Source organism: Leptopilina heterotoma, unplaced genomic scaffold (genome assembly GCF_015476425.1).
Source record: "Leptopilina heterotoma isolate Lh14 unplaced genomic scaffold, ASM1547642v1 Lhet_262, whole genome shotgun sequence".
In the NCBI taxonomy this organism is placed as follows: domain Eukaryota; kingdom Metazoa; phylum Arthropoda; class Insecta; order Hymenoptera; family Figitidae; genus Leptopilina; species Leptopilina heterotoma.
The window spans coordinates 590,635-614,241 of record NW_025110972.1 but is presented as its reverse complement, the minus strand read 5'-3'; the positions used below and the strand labels follow the sequence as shown (position 1 = coordinate 614,241).

Here is a 23,607-nt window from a genome sequence, read left to right as displayed (position 1 = left end):
GTACTTAACATTCAACTTATATTAACGAACTTTCGTTTAGTTTCATGAATTCAACACAGAATCAGAGACCATCAAATGTTTTTAGAGGTGTCTGAAGAAAAACGTATTTTGGATTTTTAAGTTTTTCGATCATTATTTTTGAGTCTTAATTTATCTGGCAAATTTTTTTGTTGCTATTGGATGTCCTTCATCGAAGTACATATATAGTTTTGTCTTATTTTAAAAAGATTTAATTAAATTTATTCTGAAATGTGAGGAATACACTCGGGTTAAAGTCGCTCACCTGAAGTCGGGGTAAAGCCGCTCACTTAGTTTTAAATTTAAAATTTAGAATAAAATAATTTCACGTATTATATTTCAACAATAACACAATTTATGACTTATTAAAACCAAAATTGTAACTACATTTCACTTTCTCTTAATAAAATATAACACTATTTAAATCCATAGTTGTAATTCATGAAATCTATGTTCATTATTTATTAAACCAATTTGTTGTTTATAGAATTGTTTATATAACTCATAAATTATCAATAATAAATTATACTTAAGACGGGAATAAGATGAACTTTAATATTTAAAAAATAAAACTGTTCCGTCTTGAAAAGATAAAGTGAGCGGGTTTACCCTGGAAAATTGTGATTTCGAAATTTGGTATATGTTTATTAAAAAGTTTCTCTAAGTAAAACTAAAAAAGATAAATCAAAAACTCTTTTTTATTTTTTTAGTAGAAATCATAAGCTTTCAAATGATATAAATTAACTTGGATTTAGAGAATAATTTCCTAGATTTTAGCCGATCTGAAAAAAAGTGAGCGGGTTTACCCCAGTCTTCCCTACTTTAAAGTAACATTATAAAAACTAGACAGAAGTTATGTCTAGCCGATATCAAATTCAACTTGAATCTTTGACGAAGAGCGTTGGTCAGTAACTTTACAGTTATTTACTAGTCCGCTTAGAATCAGCGTCCGTGACAAAAACTGTCCAGTAACTTGAACAATCGAGTGGCTCCATGACAAATTTCTACTAGGGCGTTTCCGCATGTGTTCTTTTTTTTGCGCATTGTTTCATCAAAAACTTGTGTGAATTTTTATCTCACTGATTTTTAATTTTTCTCGGCAAAATTATTATTTTCTTGATTATTTATTTTATCAAAAAATATAATTATTCATTAAGAAGATTAATTAATCATGTGATTAATGAACTTTTAAGTTAAAGAATTTACAACAGAATAATTTTTCCGTATTTGGAGATTAAAAAAATTTCTCAATCCATGACAAATTTTGGAAAATGATAAAAAAATGAAGATTGTTAACTTAATAAAAAATATTTTTTTCTAATTTTCAAAAGTGGAACATAAAGAGGATAAGACAAGACGGTTATATTGTTGAGCCTCATTAAAAAGTAATTTAAAAAGTAGAAAGCATATCAACTATATATATTTTTACTTACAGTTATAAACTCTTTGTTCCTATATTAATTATCGTATTCGAATTATCTTATTTTTTACCTTAAATCAAGAATATTGTTAGAACATTAATCTAACTGTTTATTCTTTCTGTTTTTGTAGCTCAAAAAATAATTTATTTATCATCTATCTTTTTTTTGTTCTTTGCACTATAAAAATTAAAAATTAAAATTATAATTTTCATAAAAAAACAAAATTAATTTCTACAAATAAATTAAAATTAAATTAAAAAATAATAAATAACTACAATAAATAAATAATTAAGACATTTCAATTAATTAACGAAAAGAAAAATTTATCGATCTCTCTTCCTTCAAATCTGATAATAATTTAAAATAAATTCACAAACATTTGCCCCGAGTGTTTATGAAATAAATATTGTTCCCTGTCAACGAGAACAAAAATTTCTTAATCATTTTAAAAGAAAAAAAAATTGTATCTTTCTCAAGATCAACATCCATAAAAAAACAGATTCGGTGACTTTTTTACGATTTAAAAATTGATAGAAATCTCATCCGCAAAACAAGAGTCGAGTATTTTTATACTATGGAAAGGAACAAGTTTTTCCAGAGAAATTAAAATGTTAGTCAACACCTTTTAGCTGAGGGGGGAAGGGGGGGGGGGTTTCTCTCTCAATTCAATGTGCGCGTATATACGATCGTAAAATGTCAAACAAAAGTGTGATTAAAGCTTCCGAAAGTTAGAAGGAAAAAAATTTTTTAAATAATGTTTTCAAGATCAATCGCAGATTATATCCGGCCGTGTGAGAAAAAGGATGTGTGTGGTGTAATTTTCGAGGCTAATTTTTTAAAGCAGGTTCTTCTCGGAAGCTATTTTACACGCTTTTTTATATATTCTCTCCTCCCACTCTTTCTCTCTCTTTCTTCTTCTTCTTTTCTCTCCCTAGTGTTTTGTTTTATAAACTAGACGGAAAATCCGTAAACATAAAATTTCAAATTGTCCCTTTCTTCCTGTTTCTCGTGATTTCTCACCGATATAATAAGGTACTAATATTTCACACCTACAGCTGGGCATAAAAGTTCTTTTTTTTTACTGAAAAAAGAAATTGTTAATACTTCTACATTGTAAATAAAATTTTGCATGCGAGAAACAATTTTTTTTGCACATTTATTTCCCTTTTGGCGGCACAAATTATTTTTTTATTCAAATTACTCGCGGAACATTCATTTGAAAATATAATAATTTGCCGTACTTTTCAAATTTTTCTGCAAAAAAAATATATATTCCATCGGAGCTTTGAAAATATTAAAACAAATTCTTTGTAAGAATAAGAAAATAAAAATGTAAAAATACAAAAATGGTAAGAAAAAAAAGTAAAAATAATTTTGCACTCGGGCATATTTTGATAATTAAGAATTCATTTCTGACTTACGATTTGATTATGCTGTAATACAGCAGAAGCTCAAATGATTCATGATGGTTGCAGAGATTGGGATGATCAAAGAATCAGCAGTGGTGATTATCGCAGTAGGCGATCCGGCGCCGGGCGACGAGCCAAATGTGGAAAAAAATTGGCAAATATTTAAGAAAATCATTCCGGGAGTAGCGAAATGGTGTCCAAAAACAGTGATTGTAGTGGTGACACAGCCGATTGAAGTTATGTCCTATATTGCCTGGAAGCTGTCGAAATTTCCACACTGTCGAATCCTCGGCACTGGGACCCTAATAGACAGTGTCAGATTTCAATATCATTTGGCTCAGAAATTTGGCTTGGCAAACAACTCTATTAACTGTATGAATATTGGGGCCCAAGGAAAGCATTCTGGTAAAGGAAAATTAATATTTTTTTTGCTCTTTATATTTTTTTCCCTTTTTGTATATATTTTTTTTTATTTTCTCTTTTTGTACATTTTTCTCTTCTTTTATATTTTTTCATTTTTTTATTTTCTCTTTCTTATATATTTTTTCTCTTTTGTATATTTTTTCTTTCTCTTAATCATTTCTCTCTTTTTCGTATTTTAGTTACGATAATTCACTTATTAGTTAGAAAATTATAAAATATTATATAATTTTTTATTCTATTCCATTTATTATGTATATATTATAATGCATACAGAAATTTTCCAAAAATATTTTTTATTGAATTTCTTTGGTGCTAAATAGAAATTTTATATTAATTGCATGAAATAAATGTGTTAACTACAGTAAATCTTAATATTAAACAAATTTTCAGTATTTCAAAAGAATTAATTTGTCTAGTTTTTCTACAGAACCGTTGACCAGAATTTATAAAGTTGGGCTAGATAATAACTTGATGAAAAAAGCGTGACACTCCATTCCAGTTATTAGCCAGTTGGCTTGTAAATTAACTAGACAATTTCAAGCGCGACTGGACAGTTCCTTTATAATAACTATAGGACAAATTTCTACTAGGGAATCGACAATATCATTTTTTTCAGTGTAATTATCTATATTGAAATCAGAACCCCAGTAGCACGTAATGTTGGGAACATTCCAGCAACATTGAGACAATATTGGTAATGTTAAGGCAGTATTCTCAATATTGCTGTAATATTACGCCCATAGAAAAAAGTTATTTATTTTAACTAAAAGTGTATATATTTAAGAAAAATTTATTTGTTGCAAATAAATATTTTATTTAAAATAAATAAACTAATATTTATTTCAAATAAATGCACTAATTAATCTAAAATAAAGAAATATATTTGCAGTTTATGAAATAGTATATTTGTAGCAAATAAAAAATATATTTGATTCAAATAAATGTTTGTTTGACTTATAAGTAGACGCCTGCGCATATTGCATTGCTATAGTAAAACAATAAGATGTTTTGCTTTTTACAGTTTAACGCGTATAAGTATAAGAGGTTTATTCATCATAAATAGTTAACAAATTTAATTAATTTAAGTACAGAATTTTTCTTTTTAAGTGAAAATTTTAATTAGTACAAAGTAACAGATTTGTATGTGATTTCATTTACATTTTAGTGTCTTATTTGAGATTTTGTGAGAACAATGTGACAGTGGACTTTTACATATGAAGTGAAAAAGTAAAGTAAAATGACTAACAATAAGAAAATCTGACTTTATTTAACAAATATTCTTATAAAAATAAACATTTATTTTAATGAATATTAAAAGTTCCATTAGTGATTGTGATTGTTAAATTTATTTGAAGGTTATAAGTGAATTTTAATATTTCAGAATGCTTACAGGATTTATGTATTAAAATGAAAAATGTTTTTTATTTGCTCTAAATATAAAATATATTTAAAGAAAATATAAAATTTTTTTCATTTAAATAAAAATGGATATTTAAACGAAATATATTAATTCAAATAAAAAATATTATTTGAGCTAAATAAAAGTTTAGTTGGTTCTGTGACAAATATCCTTTTTTATTTGTTTGAAATAAATTTTATTTAAATCAAATAAATCATTTCTCTAGGTGTACGTGCTACTGGGGAATGAGAAACTACTCTCGCGCGTTTTTTTGGCTAGTTATTAATAATCATTTTATCCTTAATTTCTTTTACTAAAAAATAATTATTACAATAATTGTTTTTTCCTTAATTTTTTTTATTAAAAAATAATTCTTATACAAATAATAATAATAGGTAATAATAATAATAATAATAAGCAAAAGTTAAATTGGATAATTCCAACGGTAGAGGAGAAACGGTTTTTCCTTTTTTTATGATTAATGAATGTTCCCAAAAACTAATAAAGAAAAAATACTTGTATTAATAAATGAGTTTCAGTGATGGAAGTAAATGATGAAATGAAGTTATATTAAACACTAGTTGATATTACTACCGTTTAGTGTAAAATTATTATCGCTTCCGCGGCCAATTAGTGTAAATCACTTGTTTCACAGATTTCAATTATATGTTACCTATATATATTGTATATATGAACGCAATTTTGAGACATGCACTTTTGCAGAGCCAATCGGATAAATTAGTTATAATACAAGCGCAAATAACTTCAATAAATTTCATAAAGCCAAGTCCATTAATTTCCTGTCATAAATGTAATGAAGTTTTGCTTCTGGTTCTCTCCGATACATATATGTGCCATTTGAGAGTTGTTGTCCTCGTGCGATGCAAAAGAGCATAAGGTTACATTGTGTGCAGATATTAAATAGCAAAAAAAAAATTAACAAGAAAAAAAAATTGGTTTGATACTTTAAAATTCGATCCGGTCGCAATATGGTTGATATTGTTCCTTCCTCTAGCGGAAAAAGGAAATGGGACTTTGTGTTTGACGTAGTTTTGAGGATTTTGCGACATTTTATAGAAATATTCTTTTCAAGTATTTTACATAAATATTCGTTTGGAATATTTTATAAATATTCTCTGAGAATATTCAAAAAAAAAATCGAAAGCAAAAATATCCACTGAAATAGTAGCAGAATTTTTATTATATACTTCAATTTTCAGGGACTAGATAATAATAATTATTTCGAATATTAAAAATAATATTCCATTGATCCTTTAAAAATATTGAAATTTGAAATATTTGAAAAAGTATTAGATTTGAATTTAGTGTAAAGTAAAAGAAAAAAGTGCGTCTAATTTAATCAGATATTTAAACAGATAAAGTCTCACAGGTGGTAATTTTTTGGGGAAAACATTGGCCAATTAATTTTATCCTTTTGGAAAGGCCATACAGTGAGATGTTCTTTTTAATTTATTCCTTCAATAAATTTCTGCGATTATTGTAAATTATAGTTCCTGTGTGGTCGAGCGTTAATGTAGCCGGTATGAAGCTGCGGGACATTAATCCAAAGATGGGTGAAAAGGATGACCCTGAAAAATGGTACGAGATCGGCACCACGGTGAATGAGTGGTTAGTCATTTTTTATTTTATACACATATACAATATATGTAAGAAAGTGAAATTAAGCCATTGAGTCTCTGTGAACATTCCAGTTATTCCGGTTTTTGTTTCTTCTTTTTTAATATTTCTTTTTATTTTTTTTTTTTTGTTTTTTTTGTGACTTTATAATATAGTGGCAGTACACTTAATCAACAAAAGGGTTTGAAAGGACCAAATTCATGGGGACTCGGTTTCTGCACTGCTGAAATTGTCGATGCAATTCTCAGAAATACCCGAGTCGTACTTCCGGCTTCCACGTATATTAAGGTTATTAATTTTTTTACTTTTATACGATTTTGTTATTTTTGTTTCTCTTTGCTCTAAATGTATTTATTTATTTTTTTTTATTTTAATTCGCTTTTCATTTTTGTCGATTTATTGTTCTTTTTTTATTAAGATTTATTTATTTATTTACACGGAAAAAAAAAGTACGTGAATCCTTCCTTGAAAGTGCTTGACTTTTGGATAGAACACAAAGTACAAGGCTGTATCATATACTTTTTATTAGAAAATATAGAAAAGTCCTAGAGTTATTTTAGTACTAGTATGGGCAACAGTGTTTTTTAAATTTTAACGAAAAGTCATTTGTTCAGTTTTATAAAGTACGTGAAAGATTAGTTGACTGCGCTTGAAAATTCTGTAGAGCATGCGCAGTGTGCGTTGCGCGTTTCTACCCAAGGTAAATGCCAGCTGATCGTCTGTTTCCATTTGTGTTAATTTCAGATGTGAATATACTATTATTTTATGAAAAACAAATAGTGTTAATATATATTTGTCTTCAAGAATTGACTTTCAAAAAAATATTTTTTGTTTTGTGTTTCTCACAAAACAGAATGTTATGTAAGTCTCAGTTTTCAGTGAAATAGCATATCTCAGAAGTCGTGAAAAATGTCACCATGTGGTATATAAGAACAATTCGATACGTACTTTTAAGTGTTAAGTGTGTGTTTATATTTAAGTTATACGCGAATATATGTGTGTGTTATAGGTTAGTTCATAAGTGTTGACGAACGTCGAAAAGTGATACAATAATTGTTCTTTGTTTGTGTGATTAATTATCCAAATATGTGAATGAATGAGTGAATTTCAGAAAAACGGTGTGAACAAGTGGAAATTATTTTTTTTATTTTACAGTTTTTTTGAAAGTCAATGAAATTCTCAAGCAAGGTACTAGAAATTTTCATTGACTGCTTTTGAAACTCTCATGCAAAAGTACTAGACTGTTTTTAGTATTTTGTGTCGTATCCAAAAGTCAAGTACCGAGTCAATGAAAAATTCACGTACTTTTTTTTTCCGTGTAGTATTTTTTTTTATTTTTTCATTATTCACTTATTTATTTACTTTTTTTAATTGTTTAAACGACAACAATAAATAATTATGGTTATTGGATTTTTTTCTAATAATAATTTTTCATTAGAGTTGCGCCCACGGAACGGACAAGGATATTTTTATGTCAATACCTTGCGTGATTGGAAGGGAAGGAATTCTTCAGACTGTTAAACAAAAATTGTCGGACGAGGAGAAAAATGCTCTACAAAAATGCGCCGATGAAATTCGCTCTACCATTAGAGAATGTGGAATTCTACAAGAAGACGAATCGGAAGTCATTCTTGTGGAACAAGCAGAGGGATGATTTTCCTTTTGCGAGCAAAAAAAATATTGTTTCTCTATTTCCTACTATTTTTATAACCTTTATTTTTATATTTTTCCTTTTTCGCTTTTTACATCTTTTTTAAAATTTATGTAAATCATACCCACTACTTTTGAGTATATATTTTATTATTTTGAAAATATTCTCCCGATTTTTAAATTTTATTTCTGAAAATTAAATTAAATTAAACGTGAAAAAATACAAATTTTATTATAAACAAATAAAAAATTATTTATTTCATTAATAAAATTAATGAAATTGATAAAATGAATTAATTAAATTTACCTTCATTTAACGAAAAATTGAAATAAAAAAAATTTAATTTATTTTATTATTTACAGAATTTTAAAAATAAAAAAATTGTATGGTTTAAAATTTCTTGAAATAAAATAATAGGACATTTATCGCATATATTTCTGAAAAGAAAAAAATTCGTCGCCAATGTATTTTTATAATCACTCGGCTGTTTTTTTGTTTCTCATTTTTCTGTAGTAGAAATAAAAAATAATGTCTCGCTTAAAAATCTCTAATTAATTTGAATTCAAATGAAATCTTGGCCGAGAGATGTTATCACTTGAAAATTACATTTTGTCGATAAAAATTTGTTTTTATGGAACAATTTCCTATGGTGTTTGAGGTTGCTCGTTATTGGATAATTTTTTATTCTTTTCCGGCATCTGAGAAAATGCGGGAATCGAAGATATTCTAATTATCTTAAAAGAAAAAAAAAAGCAGAGAGGGAGAGAGAACCATTATACGTAAATGGGGTTTACGCAAAACTTGGTTGGTAGCCTCACTTATCTCACTTCATTAGAATTAAGTGTATAATGAAAAACACAAGTGCGTAATGAAGCTATAAAATTAACATGCTAACGGCCTTTACCACGGAGCCGGAAAGCTTGTCGATTTCTTTATTTATTTTTTTTTTGGTTGTACATAATCTTCATACAACTCATCTTTTTCTCGAAAAAAAATCCCCGTTGTTTTTAAATAAATCTTTTTCTCATGAAAAAAATTTACTGTTTACTGGTAAACAATTTTCGAATTAATCGTTTTTGAAAACGTAAAAATTTTTGTGTGCAAAAAGTTTTCTGAATAATTGGTATATGCAGTAATTAATTAATGAGATAATAATTTTAATTATTCTGGTAAAAATTTCATAAAAAGAAAATTTTTTATTGGAAAATTGTTCTGGGAAATTTTCTAATGTATTGGTTTTAATAAATAAATAATTGTGGTGCGCAGTAATTAATTAATTAGGTAATAATTTTAATTATTCTACTAAACATTCCATTTGAAAAAATTGTAAAATTTTTTAAATATACAAAAATTTTCCTTTCCTTTACAAATAGAGAATTTCAAAATTATTCGACTTCTTTTTTCAGAGGAAAAAAAACAAAATTTTGTAGTTACTGTCAGATTGACAATATAACCAACATAAATGGTGAGAAATAATAAAATATGAAATTTAATTAATTAGGGTTAATAAGTATTTATGAAACAAAATTTTGTTAATTTAAATATAAAATTTAAATTGTTCTTGAAATAAATATATTTTTTAAATAAAAAATTATGGGTGATGTGAAGAAGAAATTAACTGAAAATACCGGAAACACAACAACAGTTTTACTAAACAGACAACATGAGCAAATTCTCCCGGGTCAACGTGTCAAAATTGTTATTATCGGATGTGGTTACGCTGGTGTAGCTTCCGCAATTGCAATATTGTTCAAGGTTCCATTTGTCAAATTATATAATTTCAAAATTCTAAGAAAAAATTCTGTAATTTCAATATAATCAAACTTAATTTTTTCCTTATGACTTTTTTTAATTTTTGAATATTTTATACCCTGCGTCTATACGTCCGACTAGCCGGATAAAAAAATTTGTCCGGATACTGTTAGCCGGACGCAATAAATTCGTCCGGATACTGTCTAGCCGGACGTTTTGCTGCATAACACAGCTGAGTCTAAACCTCCGGCCAGTAATTTTGTGACAGTTTTTCAAAAATCTCGAAATTTCAACTAAAAACAAAATTATTGTTTCTTTGCCTTGAAAGCAATTTTTTTCTTTTGACGATTATTTATTTTAATGTCAGAAACCATTTTAAAAAAATTTCAAGAGGATGTAAGGCAGGGAATGCAGTGAATTTGAATTTTTTTTGTCACAGATTTTCCGAAAATCCCGAAATTTCAAGTAAATTGTTAATTTATTTTAATTATTTTGTTTAATTAATTTTTTTGACTTGGAAGCAATTTTTTCTTTTGATAATTATTTATTTTAATATCAGAAGCCATTTAAAAAAGATTTTAAGAGGATCTAAGGCGGGGAAAGCATTGATTTTGTATTTTTTGTCGTAGATTTTCCAAAAATCCCGGAAAACATTATTTGCAATTAACATTTGTTACAGTAAACATTCTGTCAAATAACATTGATAAAATAATATTAAAAAATATATTTTATGGTCATTTGAGTTAATAAAGGTTCGAGAAAATAAAGTTTTGCATAACATAAATATTTTAATAACTTACCTTTTGAAAAATTCAACATTTAAATAAATGACAACTAGATAATATAGGATAAATAATAACAATTTTACAAGTTGAATTTTCATCTTCTTCAGGATTACACGAAATTAAAATTATTCAACATTATAATTTTTATTAAACTTTTATAGAAACTATAACATTTATATAGAACTTTTATTCTTCTTCAAAAAAATTGTTTTATTTAAGGGGTAACATCACTCTAGAGCCAGAAAAAGAGACCTATATCTTTGATGATTTATTTTGGGAAAATGAAAAAAGGAAGAGGTTTTCTTTTTGGAGGGTTCGTTAAATACATATTGAAGTGTAGAAAAAAATTTTTATTTTAAATTTTATAACAAAATGGAACAGAAAACCTTTGTTTTCATGATCTTGCGACCGGATATTTTAATTAAAAATAATATTTTTAATACGAGCATCTAATCCGTTCGTTAGTTCGCTTTCCTGTAATTTTACCCAAACAACTCGACTAACAACAACACCAACGAAACAATACTTCCTCAAAGATGTGGAACTTTCCCGCCAAGACGACGCTGATGCTTAGACGTTGAAAAACAGAGAGAAAATGTGAAACAATTTACCAGCGACGCCAATAGAAATATTCCCTGTGGAAGAGGTTCAAATACTCTTAACAACACCACAATAAAACACAAAATTAACTAACACCTCTTTATTAAAAACCACCAAAGAAATTACACACTTTCGCGTAAACGAACATTCTCAAAAGCACGCCGGTAAACGAATGAAATAATATCATATCTGCTTGTAACGAATTCGTCAGCTGAGACGCCGGTATTCCTGTCCTTGTCCTAAGGTCACACAAATCCGATAAATCCTTCCTTGTCCCTCAAACGACGGAAAATCACCTGTAAATAAATTCGGCCCTGGTCGCTATCAATCTATATAATATATACTTTGGAAGTGCATAAGGGCTTTTTATATATCAATTTTTGTAAAAATGGCGCACATTTTGAGTACAATAATCGATTTTTTGCCAAAGAATAAAGAGAGCGTTCACAAATGATGTCATCCAATTTTTCGGGATTTTAGACTCCCCCTCCCCCCTGTCACGCAATTTCATGCAATTTTACATGTAAAAATACATTGTGTCACGTTTAGTACCTACTCCAAAAAACGTGACATCATTTGTGAACGCTCCCAAAAAGTAAATTGTTTATAAAAAATAAAGTTTACATCAAATTAAAAAATCTGTATGTAGTTCCAAAGTTTATAGTATTTAGTTTGTAAAATTTCTTTACTTTTTGTTCCAGGACTTAAACTTTTCAAGAAACCTTTCTGGCCGTAAAAAAATTGTCGATTTTCAGGGTGTTTAACAAGGATTGAGAAAAAAATTCCCTCACTTTTCCCTGACTTTTCCCTGACCATTAGACACCCTGATTTTGAATATAAAATTTACCGCCGCCATTTTGTTATATAATTAAAAAAAAAATTTCCACACTTCAATATGTATAATTAATAATTCCTCCAAAAAGAAATCCTAGTCTATATTTCATTTTCTCAAAATAAATCATCAAAGATATAGGTCTCTTTTTCTGGCTCTAGAATAATGTTACCCCTTAAATAAATTATATTATTTAGTAAAAAAATTTTATACTTGCTTATGATTATAGTAAATGCGAATCGGATAATTTGCTTATTTGCTGAAAAATAAATTCTATGATAAACTCACTTTATTAACATTTAAAACTTTTTAAATTCCGGAAATATACAGGCGTCCCAAAATATTTTTGTGAACAATAATTTTTTTTAGACTTACAATCTTCAAAAATATTGTATTCTTAATTTATAGATATTTTTAAAATAAATAAATAAAAAAAGATATATAAATAAATAAATGTTAGTCTTCTATTTACATTATTTATCTAACAAATATGTGTTTGTAAACTTTGCATAAAATATTTTTTGATGTTTATTTATCTTAAAAAATTTTATCATAAAATATTTTTTGTTAATATTTATAAAAAAGCAAAAAAGTACTATAATAATTATAGGATGACAATAATTATAATTGTTATTACTATTATTATACATATTATTTTTTCGCATTTAGTTATCAAATTAATTTTAAAATTTAACTACATAACTCAGGGTTCCTACAGAATCTGGAAATCATGGAAATGGTATGGAATTTTTAAAATGCTTCTGGAAATCAGGGAAATCATGGAAAAGGCCTGAAATTTTTAAAAGTTTCTAAATTTTTCCTGTTTTCAATTTTTTCTCTTGAATAGAAATTCAAATAATAATGAAGCAGGTCCCCCTTATTCGGAAGTACACCCAATAAAGTTACTTATATAATTAGTACATTTTTTAATATTTTAAAAACAAGAAATATATTTGATATTTTTATTTATTACAATTTTCTCATTATAATAAATAGAGTATAAAGTGTGACATAAGAAAATAAAAGGTCCTCACCCCCCCCCCCTTTGTCACAATTAGTCACATTTTCATGGACCCCCTCCCCCCCTAAAAAGTGTGACGTAATTTATGGACAAAGCCGAATGTAATATACTTGTAAAAATTTAATAGACGGATGAATTATAAAGTTCATTATTTTATCCGGATACTGTCAAACGCCCATCATCAGTACATAATATAGTAAATAGCCGGCTGAAATATTTTGGGAGTTATATGTTCGTATATCCGGACGTTTAGACGAAATATTTCGTCCGACTAGCCGGACGTAAAGACACTTCGTATTTTATATTATAAATTACAGATTTTTACAAAATTTACTTATCCCAATAATTATTTATTGCATATTAATTACTATTAACTTAATAATTATTCATTATTAATTACCTATTAGTTATTAATTATTAATTGCTTTACTAATTATTTATTAGTTGTTAATTATTTTTTAATTATTAATTACTTATTAGTTACTAATTATAAATTACTAATTATTATTCAGTTATTAATTAATAATTATTAATTACTCTACTAATTTTACAGTGAAATTGTCAATCGAACAAAACAATTTTTTTTCGAATAGTAAGTATTTTTTGAGTAAGAAAATCATAGTTTTAATTTTTTTCCCTCGTGCAGTTTTTCTGTAGCTTCAAATTTTGCATTTTCGAGGTGCGACGCCACTTAAACTTACCTGTAGGAAAATAAGCTTGTCAAAACATAATAAATGAGGTATCATTGGAAAGTTTATTAAATTACCTTTCGATCCATAGGTCACAGAATGAAATTCAACAAAAATTGAGAGAGTTACAGTCGATTAAAGATGAAATTTCATGACAATTTTGATGATTTTTAGACATTTGAGTACCTTCTACTATTTTTTTCTACATCAAACAGGAAAGAATGTTTAGGTTTTAATTTTTTTATTGATAGACTATATCATTACACAAATTTTGAGCCCTTGTGGACCTCGATTGGATTAAAAATGACAATTCTACACTAAATTTAGTGAACAAAACTACATTCTTCATTTTTAGTATCCCTTAAACATTTGCACCAAAAATTCAAGTAATAAAATTTAGTTAAGCTCTAAAGTTACTAAAATCACTAATAAAGGATTTCTGAAATCGTAGATTTCGAATCCAATGTTAGTTTTCTAAATTTCAAAATGGCGGATCTAATATGGCGGACAAGTTTTTAAAAATCGATTACATTCGTCTTAAATTCGTTACTCGGGGGTTTTCGGGGTCGCTGATTACGAATCTGATGTCAGATTTCAAAAATTAAAAATGGCGGATCCAATAGGTGCGAATTTGATGGATTTTAAAAAACTCGTTCACCATTATGAATCCATCCTTTTCAATTTTCGAAATCTGACATCAGATTCGTAATCAGCGACCCCGAAAACCCCCGAGTAACGAATTTAAGACGAATGTAATCGATTTTTAAAAACTTGTCCGCCATATTGGATCCGCCATTTTGAAATTTAGAAAACTAACATTGGATTCGAAATCTACGATTTCAGAAATCCTTTATTAGTGATTTTAGTAACTTTAGAGCTTAACTAAATCTTATTACTTCAATTTTTGCTGCAAATGTTTAAGGGATACTAAAAATGAAGAATGTAGTTTCGTTCACTACATTTAGTGTAGAATTGTCATTTTTAATCCAATCGGGGTCCACAAGGGCTCAAAATTTGTGTAATGATATAGTCTATCAATAAAAAAATTAAAACCTAAACATTCTTTCCTGTTTGATGTAGAAAAAAATAGTAGAAGTTACTCAAATGTCTAAAAATCATCAAAATTGTCATGAAATTTCATCTTTAATCGACTGTAACTCTCTTAATTTTTGTTGAATTTTATTCTGTGACCTATGGATCGAAAGGTAATTTAATAACCTTTCCAATGATACCTCATTTATTATATTTTGACAAGCTAATTTTCCTACAGGTAAGTTTAAGTGGCTTCGCACCTCGAAAATGGAAAATTTGAAGCTACAGAAAAACTGCACGAGGGAAAAAAATTAAAACTATGATTTTCTTACTCAAAAAACACCTACTATTCGAAAAAAAATTGTTTTGTTCGATTGGCAAAAAAAAGTTTTTAATTTGTAAACCTGTGTAATTATTTATTAGTGGTTAATTATCTATTACTTGTTAATTATTTATTTGACGTTAATTATTTATTTATTATTAATTAATTACATTAGTTATTAATTATAAATTATTAATTACTTATTAGTTACTTATTATTATTTCGTTATTAATTATTAATTACAAATTAGTTATTATTTATTAGTTATTAATTATTGATTACTTTTGTTCGAAAATTATTCATTTTGCTCCTGATAAAAATAATGTCATTAGGGATAAATTTTTTTTAAAAATACATTCCATAATAATTGCTTGCATTTTTATATATAGAAACCTATAGTCGTTATATTTATATATATAAATTTTTATACTCATTATTATCTATGTACAAGAGTAGACGTTAAAAAGCAAAGTGCACATATAATGTGAATGTAATTACACCAGAAGGTAATTAAACTCACGAGGAAAAATATATTGTACCAATAATTTTATGCTACATTGCAGTGCAATAGTGCGATAAATCTGTGAAATATTGCGCCATCTCCGACATAATAAATAACATTATGAAATATTATTATTAATTTTTCAAAAAAATTTATTTTTGTCGATATTCTTCGTCTCTTTAAAGAAGACAAAAATTTTTCTATTCTGTATAACATTTTTCTTATTTGTTATTCATTTAATAATTTATTGCATTTATTTATTTATTTAAACCCAACAACTTTTTTTTTTAAAAAGTATTTATATTTTATACATTTTTATATTTATTTTATTTTGTTTAATATTTTTTAGTTTCTTATTTATTTATGTATTTATTTTTTTTAATAATATACAGGGAAAAAATGTTTTACCTGGAACAGCGATAAATTTTTCTAAACCAGCCAAAGTATTGATTGAAATAATTAAAAGTTTCTCCAATACTGTCGTAGTTATTTCAGATGAAGATTTTTTTCCGTGTATTATACTTTTTAATAATAATAATGATAATAATGATAAGCAAAATTCAATTTTCTTATAATAATTTTTATAATAAAATTAAGTAATATTTTTTTTAACTTTTGATATTATTTAAAAAAAATAATAGAAAATAATTACAAAAAAGGCTTGTTTATAAATTTAAATGAATAAAATATTTTTAATTATTTATATTTTTCAATTATTTTTAATTTAAATAAAGAAAAAAAGAATTTGTCTCGAGAAAGTGCAAAACAAACGGACGTTTATGTATAATAAAAATCCACATTTGGCAAAAATAATGAATGGAGGTTTCGCTAATTTTAGAGTAGATTTCCGCAAATCGTTATACAAAGTCGAATATATTCACAACAATAGAAGCCGGACGTGACAGGGCGTTCATCATTATGGCTGCCACATTACTTTTCCAAAAGGTTATATTTTCTACTCCCCCTTATACAAAACAATGTCACGCTATAAACGACGTCGACGACCAGGACAACGATATGACAACATTTTGCGAACAAAAATAAGCTTTCATTTTCCACCTGACAGTGAACACGAGCCTAGAGGCCCTTACTAACCATAATAGCGATCATTTTTTTTTCCTTCAATATTTCTTCAGGAAATCGATCTCAGGTGTTTCATTTAAGCTTTTGTTCATTTTTTTCCCTTCATAATTGTCTCCTTCTATACTTTTCTCTCCTCCCCCGCCTTTTTTATTTACTTCAACGTTCTCAAGAACAAAAGGACTTTTACAAAAAGACAAATGACAGCGTTTTAGAATTTTCTGTGTATTTATAATAACAGAGCGGGTTTCTTTTGACATTTAATTAGTCTTTAAAGACCGTGGCGAAAAATAAATCGTCGAAAATTTCTAAGAGGAATTTAATTTCATTTAATATTTTTTTACTTACTGTATTTTTGTATTTTTTATATTTTTTGCATTTACTGTATTTTTTGTGTTTTATGCATTTTCACTATTTTTTTATATACTGCATTTTTTATTTTATTGTATTTTTGTACCTATTTATTGCATTTTGCTTCCTCATAAAGGAAGCCTTATAATTCGTCGAGAGGAACAAATGTCCGGATGTATGTGTGTATGTATGTGTCTGTGTGTGTGTGTGTATATGTATGTGTGTGTGTGTGTGTGTGTGTGTGTGTATGTCACCGATTCTTGTGGACAAATTTTCTCTTACACGTCTTGATGGATTTTGATAAAATTTTGTAGGTGTATTACGGTCATGAATACCAAAAATCAGACAGAAGGATTTTCAAAAATATCTAAAAAAAAATTTTTTTTCAACAATTTTTTAATTTTTGAAAAAATTAATTTTTGGATTTTTTGAAATAACTTTCTTCTATATTAAAATTTTTATTAATTGTTGTCAAAATTGCATTCCTGACATAAAAACGAATCGATTCATGTATATAAAGTATATATTTTATCAAAATTTATAGAATTAATAAATATTTTAATTTTTCACAAAAAATTGAAATTTTGTATTTTTTGACATTTTATCATAACACTTTAAAATAATTATTCTAAAATAAAAAATTAAACAATTGGTATATATTATATTGAGGAAGCTTAATGATCATAAAATGAACAACTTGTTTGTATTTATTGCACTTTTATATTTATTGCATTTTTGTATTTTTATATTTTTGTATTTATAGCATTTTTGTATTTGTTGTATTTTTTAGATTTTTGTATTTATTTTATTGTATTTTTCGCATTATTTAATTCAATAACATTATTATTACTTTTATTAGGGGAACATAGTCGAGGTCGGCCCACTTTTTGACTTTTGTTTATAACTTTTTTTTAAAAATGAATTTGGACAATTGAAGTATATGGTTGGAAAGTCCTGTTTAATAGGAACATCTTTTCTGTACAAAGTAAATTATTGATTGGTTTTAAAATGAAAAAGTTATAAAGATTTAAAAAAAAAAATTTGTAGTCCAGGTTGGTCCTTACAGTCTAGTCAAGGTCGGCCATGTTTAAAATTCAAAGGGCATTAATCGTTAAAAAATAAAATAACATGTTTGGAGTTACGTTAAATTGATTCTTTATTATTTACAGCTTGTAACTTAATGAAATAACAAAATAATAACAATAAACAATATAAAAAAAAATATATAAGGGAAGTGTTCCGGTTGTGGGCACCCTTTTGTTTTTGCCTCATAACATTTGTCCATGTGCATATTATACAAATATATGTGTACGAATTTAAAGCTAGAAGTCTAAGGTGACTGTCAGTGAAGGAATTAAATTGATTCCTTTAAATAAAAAAGTTTTATTAGAAATTTAGTGAAATAGAAATTTTTTGACAAAAAAATTTTTGTGCCCGGTTGTGGGCACCCTTGAAAAATCCGCTAAAAATGGAAAAATATTAAAGGAAACCAACACAAATAAAGAAGAAATGAAAGTTTCTTTATTTTAAGAGACTTTGCCGGGATAAAGAACAAAAATGATGACACGTTTTCACACTATGCTCATCGCTAACAAAAGCATAATGCTTGCATGTGAAGTAGCTAGTACGCATACCATAACGCACTTCTAATGCACTGAACGACTATATTCATCGCATTTAATGGAGTTTGCGGCTGTCACTTTCCTTGGCAGAAAGTTTAGATAGATGAGACAGTAGTCCTCATCATTGTCAGATGGTAGAGCTTCCTTAACATAAAGGTGCCCACAACCGGGAATGACAGTCATTTTTTAAAAAGACCAACACATTTTGTGATGCAGGATTTTGGTTAAACACGAAGGTAAATCACAAAATATAATGACAACACTGCAAAAAAAAAAATTAAACCCTTTTTTTCTGAACGAATCTACACCCATATGTTGCTTTTCGAAAACAATACAAAATTACTTTTTTATTAATTTAATGCAAATTTTCTTTATTATACTCACAGCTATTACACAAATGCATATATTTGTTTTGTTATCAATACGAAAAGTCCGTATTGTCAACGAACACGACTTGCAATACTTAGATCAGTACACTGAGAGAAATGGATAGTCAGATTTTGATGTTAAAAAGATGATGTTACACGATACTATCATTATGCTACTGCCAACCATCACAGATGCTAAAAAAATATAGTTATGCTACCCCGTACTACCAAGATGTTACTCCTGATGATATTGATGGTAACGGTGACTATCTAGATAGCTGTCTGTATACGTAGCATTAAAGATGGTCACCCTAACCACAATTATGTTACCTACTACTATAAATTTCTCTCCGTGTAAAGTCTGCTTGCCGTCGAAGTTTACGTAGGGGTGCCCACAACCGGAGAGTGCCCACAACCGACGCACTTCCCCTAAATAAAAAAAAATTTTGCACTGAAATATTAATAAAATTAAATAAAAATATTAATAAGATTATCAATTATATTATGAGTTATTCAGAATTGCAGTTTTTGCAAATGAAGTAGCTCGACCTCATCTTTGCGCATTTTAAACACAAAGTGTCCGACCTTGACAGTAAGTAACATTACCGAATTGTTGTAACCATAAAGAAATACGTTTCGGGATTCGATTTTTCACTTTGATTTTCTTTCAACCATGAGTCTCACAAAATTTCTGCATGCTTGCCTTGACGATTCAATTTTTTTTTATCTTTTATTAATGATTTTTCACATGATGCACAAAAATTTTTTTGAGCTTTTTTTGTAACGACGTCACAGAAAATACAATTTTCGATTCTCCGAAAATGTAATTAAACAAAAAGTTAGGTTTCACTAAGACAAGCTATTTTCATTATTTTTATTTCACTAATTTATTCAAAATAAATTTCACTAACTTATAAAAATTTTTAATAAACTTTGTTTTATAAAAAATTGTAGCTTAGAAAAAAATTCTGTTTAGCTAAATTTTGATTTAAACAAAACGTTTTTTAACAAATTTTCATTTTGTTTAAAATAACATTTGCTTTGTTTGAAAAATTTGACTTAATAAAAATTTGACTTAATAAAAATTTTACTTATTTTTAATTCTCTAATATCAAAATTCTATTATTTGTTAATTAATTGAAAATTTTACGAAACTCTTTTCCATAAAAATTTCAAAATAAAAAACAAAAACAAGAGGCAATTTCATACGAGATATGAATTTGTCATTTGGAAATTAACCTCGATGAAAATTTTTCGTTAAATTGATTACTTTTTTTTAAATAAAAATACAAAGCTTGCAAAAAAATCAAAAAAACTATAAAAAAATACAAAAGAAAATAGAACAAAAGAGTACAAAAATACGAAAATAACAAAGAATAGAAAAATATATAATATAAAACGAAAGTACAAAGAATACAAAAAAATAAGAAAATAACAAAGAGTATAAAAATACAAAAGTACAAAAAATACAAAAAAAATTTGGACAAGTGCGAGTTGTACTCGCACTGCAATGGCGGGTTCCGTACACAAATATTAAAACAATACTTGCAACATTTATCGGTAATTGGTAGAATTAAAATAAACAATTAAAAAAATGTATTAAAATCATTTGATAAAAAAGAATAACTAAAAAAATTAAAGTATTGTATATATCTAATATTGTAAACAATAATAAGCAGAGGAACTATAATTTTGAAAATTTTGTTCCTCTGCTTAGAGACGCCTGTTTATCCCCGTTTATGCAAATGCTCTAATAGTCATTTGATCTAATTTAAAGGTTATAAATATTCAAATGATCTAAAGAACATTGAATATAATGTGATTTTATATAAAAGTCTAATTAATAAAATGAGTTTATTCTATAATTTATTTTTAAGCCAATAATCAAAATATCCAATTCGCATTTTCTATAATCATAAGCAATTATAAAATTTTTTCACGCAAACTTTTAACTGATAAAATAGTTGTATAAGCCAAAGTTTATTTTTTATAATTTTATAATAACCTAATTTTAAAGTGTTATAATTTTTAATTTGTATAAATTGTAATTTAACAAATGTCTGTCAAATCTAAATGTAGTAAAATATAATTTATTTAAATAAAATATCTTTTTTAAAAAATGCTAACAACCTCGAATCGTCAATTGATCAAATATTCAAAACATCTAATCGTCATTTCGTCCAATGCTAAAAACATCGAATCGTCAAATGGTCGAATGCTTAAAACATCGAATCGTCAATTGATCAAATATTCAAAACATCTAATCGTCATTTCGTCCAATGCTCGAAACGTCGAATCGACAAAAATTGGAAAAATTTGCTTGGTTTAAATAAATGTTAACTTACATCAAGCAAATTTTTCAACTTTTTCTCGATTCGACGTTTCGAGCATTGGACGAAATGACGATTAGATGTTTTGAATATTTGATCAATTGACGATTCGATGTTTTGAGCATTCGACCATTTGACGATTCGATGTTTTTAGCATTGGACGAAATGACGATTAGATGTTTTGAATATTTGATCAATTGACGATTCGAGGTTGTTAGCATTTTTTAAAAAAGATATTTTATTTAAATAAATTATATTTTACTACATTTAGATTTGACAGACATTTGTTAAATTACAATTTATACAAATTAAAAATTATAACACTTTAAAATTAGGTTATTATAAAATTATAAAAAATAAACTTTGGCTTATACAACTATTTTATCAGTTGAAAGTTTGCGTGAAAAAATTTTATAATTGCTTATGATTATAGAAAATGCGAATTGGATATTTTGATTATTGGCTTAAAAATAAATTATAGAATAAACTCATTTTATTAATTAGACTTTTATATAAAATCACATTATATTCAATGTTCTTTAGATCATTTGAATATTTATAACCTTTAAATTAGATCAAATGACTATTAGAGCATTTGCATAAACGGGGATAAACAGGCGTCTCTCTGCTTATTATTGTTTACAATATTAGATATACAATACTTTAATTTTTTTTAGTTATTTCTTCTTATCAAACGATTTTAATATATTTTTTTAATTGTTTATTTTAATTCTACTAATTACCGATAAATGTTGCAAGTATTGTTTTAATATTTGTGTACGGAACCCGCCATTGCAGTGCGAGTACAACTCGCACTTGTCCAATTTTTTTTTATTTTTAGTTAAGAAATTAAAGTCAGAAAACAATCTCTCATTTATTCTCTTAAAATTTCACTCTTCCTTAAAATATTTAATGCCACGTGTTTAAACTAAAAAAAAATTTAAAAAAAATTTTTTTTTAAAAAAAAAAAAATTTTTTTAAAAAAGTTTCTTAAATAAATTTTTTGTCGTCAGACTGTAATAATACACCAGGATACCAATTTCCAGCTCATTAGGTCAAATAATGTAAAAGTTAGGGAAAACAAATTTTTTTTTTAATTTTTTAGTTTTTCCTTGACAACGCTATGGCCATCATTACATATCAAGTTCTCTATATTTTTCCTGTAATATTCGAGTAAAAATACACCAGCATGCAAAATTTTAGCCCTCCATGTCGAATAGTTTAGAAGTTAAGAGGGGGGAATGGTCACTTTTTATGCATTTTTGGCCAAAAATCTTGTTATTCCCTTGACAACGCTATGCCCATCACGTCCAATCACATTCGCTATATTTTTCCTTTAATATACGTGTGAAAATACATATCTGGACCAAATTTGAGCTCTTTAGGTCAAATAGTTTAGCCGCTAGGGAGGGGACACGATTTGGCTACGGACAACAGAGTCTCACCAATAGGGTTCCGCCGATACACCGTAGGTGTACGGAACCCTAAAAATACGAAAACTACAAAGAATTCAATAAATATAGAAATACGAAGAATACAACAAGTACAAAAACTGCAAAGAATATAAGAACACAAAAACTAGAAAACAAATACAAAAAAATACAAAGAGTACAAAACTTAAAAAGAAAACAGAAAATTAAAAGAATACAAAAAACCACAAAAGAAGTAAAAATTAAAGAGTCTGATAAGAATAAAAAAAGTGAAATAAAAAGAATAGAATGAGATAAGAATAAAGAAGGGAAATAAAATTTTGAAAAAATGCCCCGAAAAATAAAATTGAGTGCAAGATTGACAGTAAAAACTTGACGTGTGATGAATAAATCATGGAGTTGAGTATAATAATAATAATAAAAGAAGAAAAAAAACAACATAGATATTATATATAGTGTATAGAATATTATTATAAAGTTCAAGTGCCGTTGTTCGCGGGAAGTTTGTCGGAGCACATCAACGAGATAATTGCAAAATACGAGTGCCCTGAAAGTTGTTCCCGACCAATCATACCCTCATTACCAACACCTCGAAGCAAAACCACTGTGTGTCCTTCTCTTTTGCCACATGATCCTAAAGTTCTGAACGTTCAAATGAACATAATTTATTTATTTTCTTCTTTAATTTAAATATTTATTACAATAATTTTTTGTCGATATAAAATAAATTAATTATAAAGTTTCTAAGTGTAAAATTTAAGTTTTTAATTTTTATTGCAAACAATACATTATAAAAACATTTCTAATAAAAAGTGTTTCGTTCATATGAACGTTCAAAACTTGTGGATCATTTTGCCACTGACGTGCTCGTCGTCGTCGTCGTCGTCGTCGTCGTCGTCGTCGTCGTCGTCCACCAACAACAAACCCCATGG

The 23,607-nt window shown here is 26.9% G+C and overlaps 1 protein-coding gene across 4 annotated transcripts in view; it reads left to right on the top strand.

Annotated features, from left to right (window-relative positions):
• Positions 1 to 8,085, top strand: part of LOC122503436 (L-lactate dehydrogenase A chain-like) — a 208,507-nt gene extending 200,422 nt beyond the window's left edge. For all 4 annotated transcript variants that reach the window (XM_043613978.1, XM_043613977.1, XM_043613976.1 and 1 more), the window contains 4 exons: positions 2,915 to 3,253; positions 6,182 to 6,299; positions 6,464 to 6,596; positions 7,747 to 8,085. In XM_043613978.1, the coding sequence (XP_043469913.1) occupies positions 2,915 to 3,253; positions 6,182 to 6,299; positions 6,464 to 6,596; positions 7,747 to 7,962 (806 nt within the window). In that variant the 3' untranslated portion in view covers positions 7,963 to 8,085. The remainder of the gene's footprint in view (positions 1 to 2,914; positions 3,254 to 6,181; positions 6,300 to 6,463; positions 6,597 to 7,746) is intronic.
• The last annotated feature ends 15,522 nt before the right edge of the window (positions 8,086 to 23,607 follow it).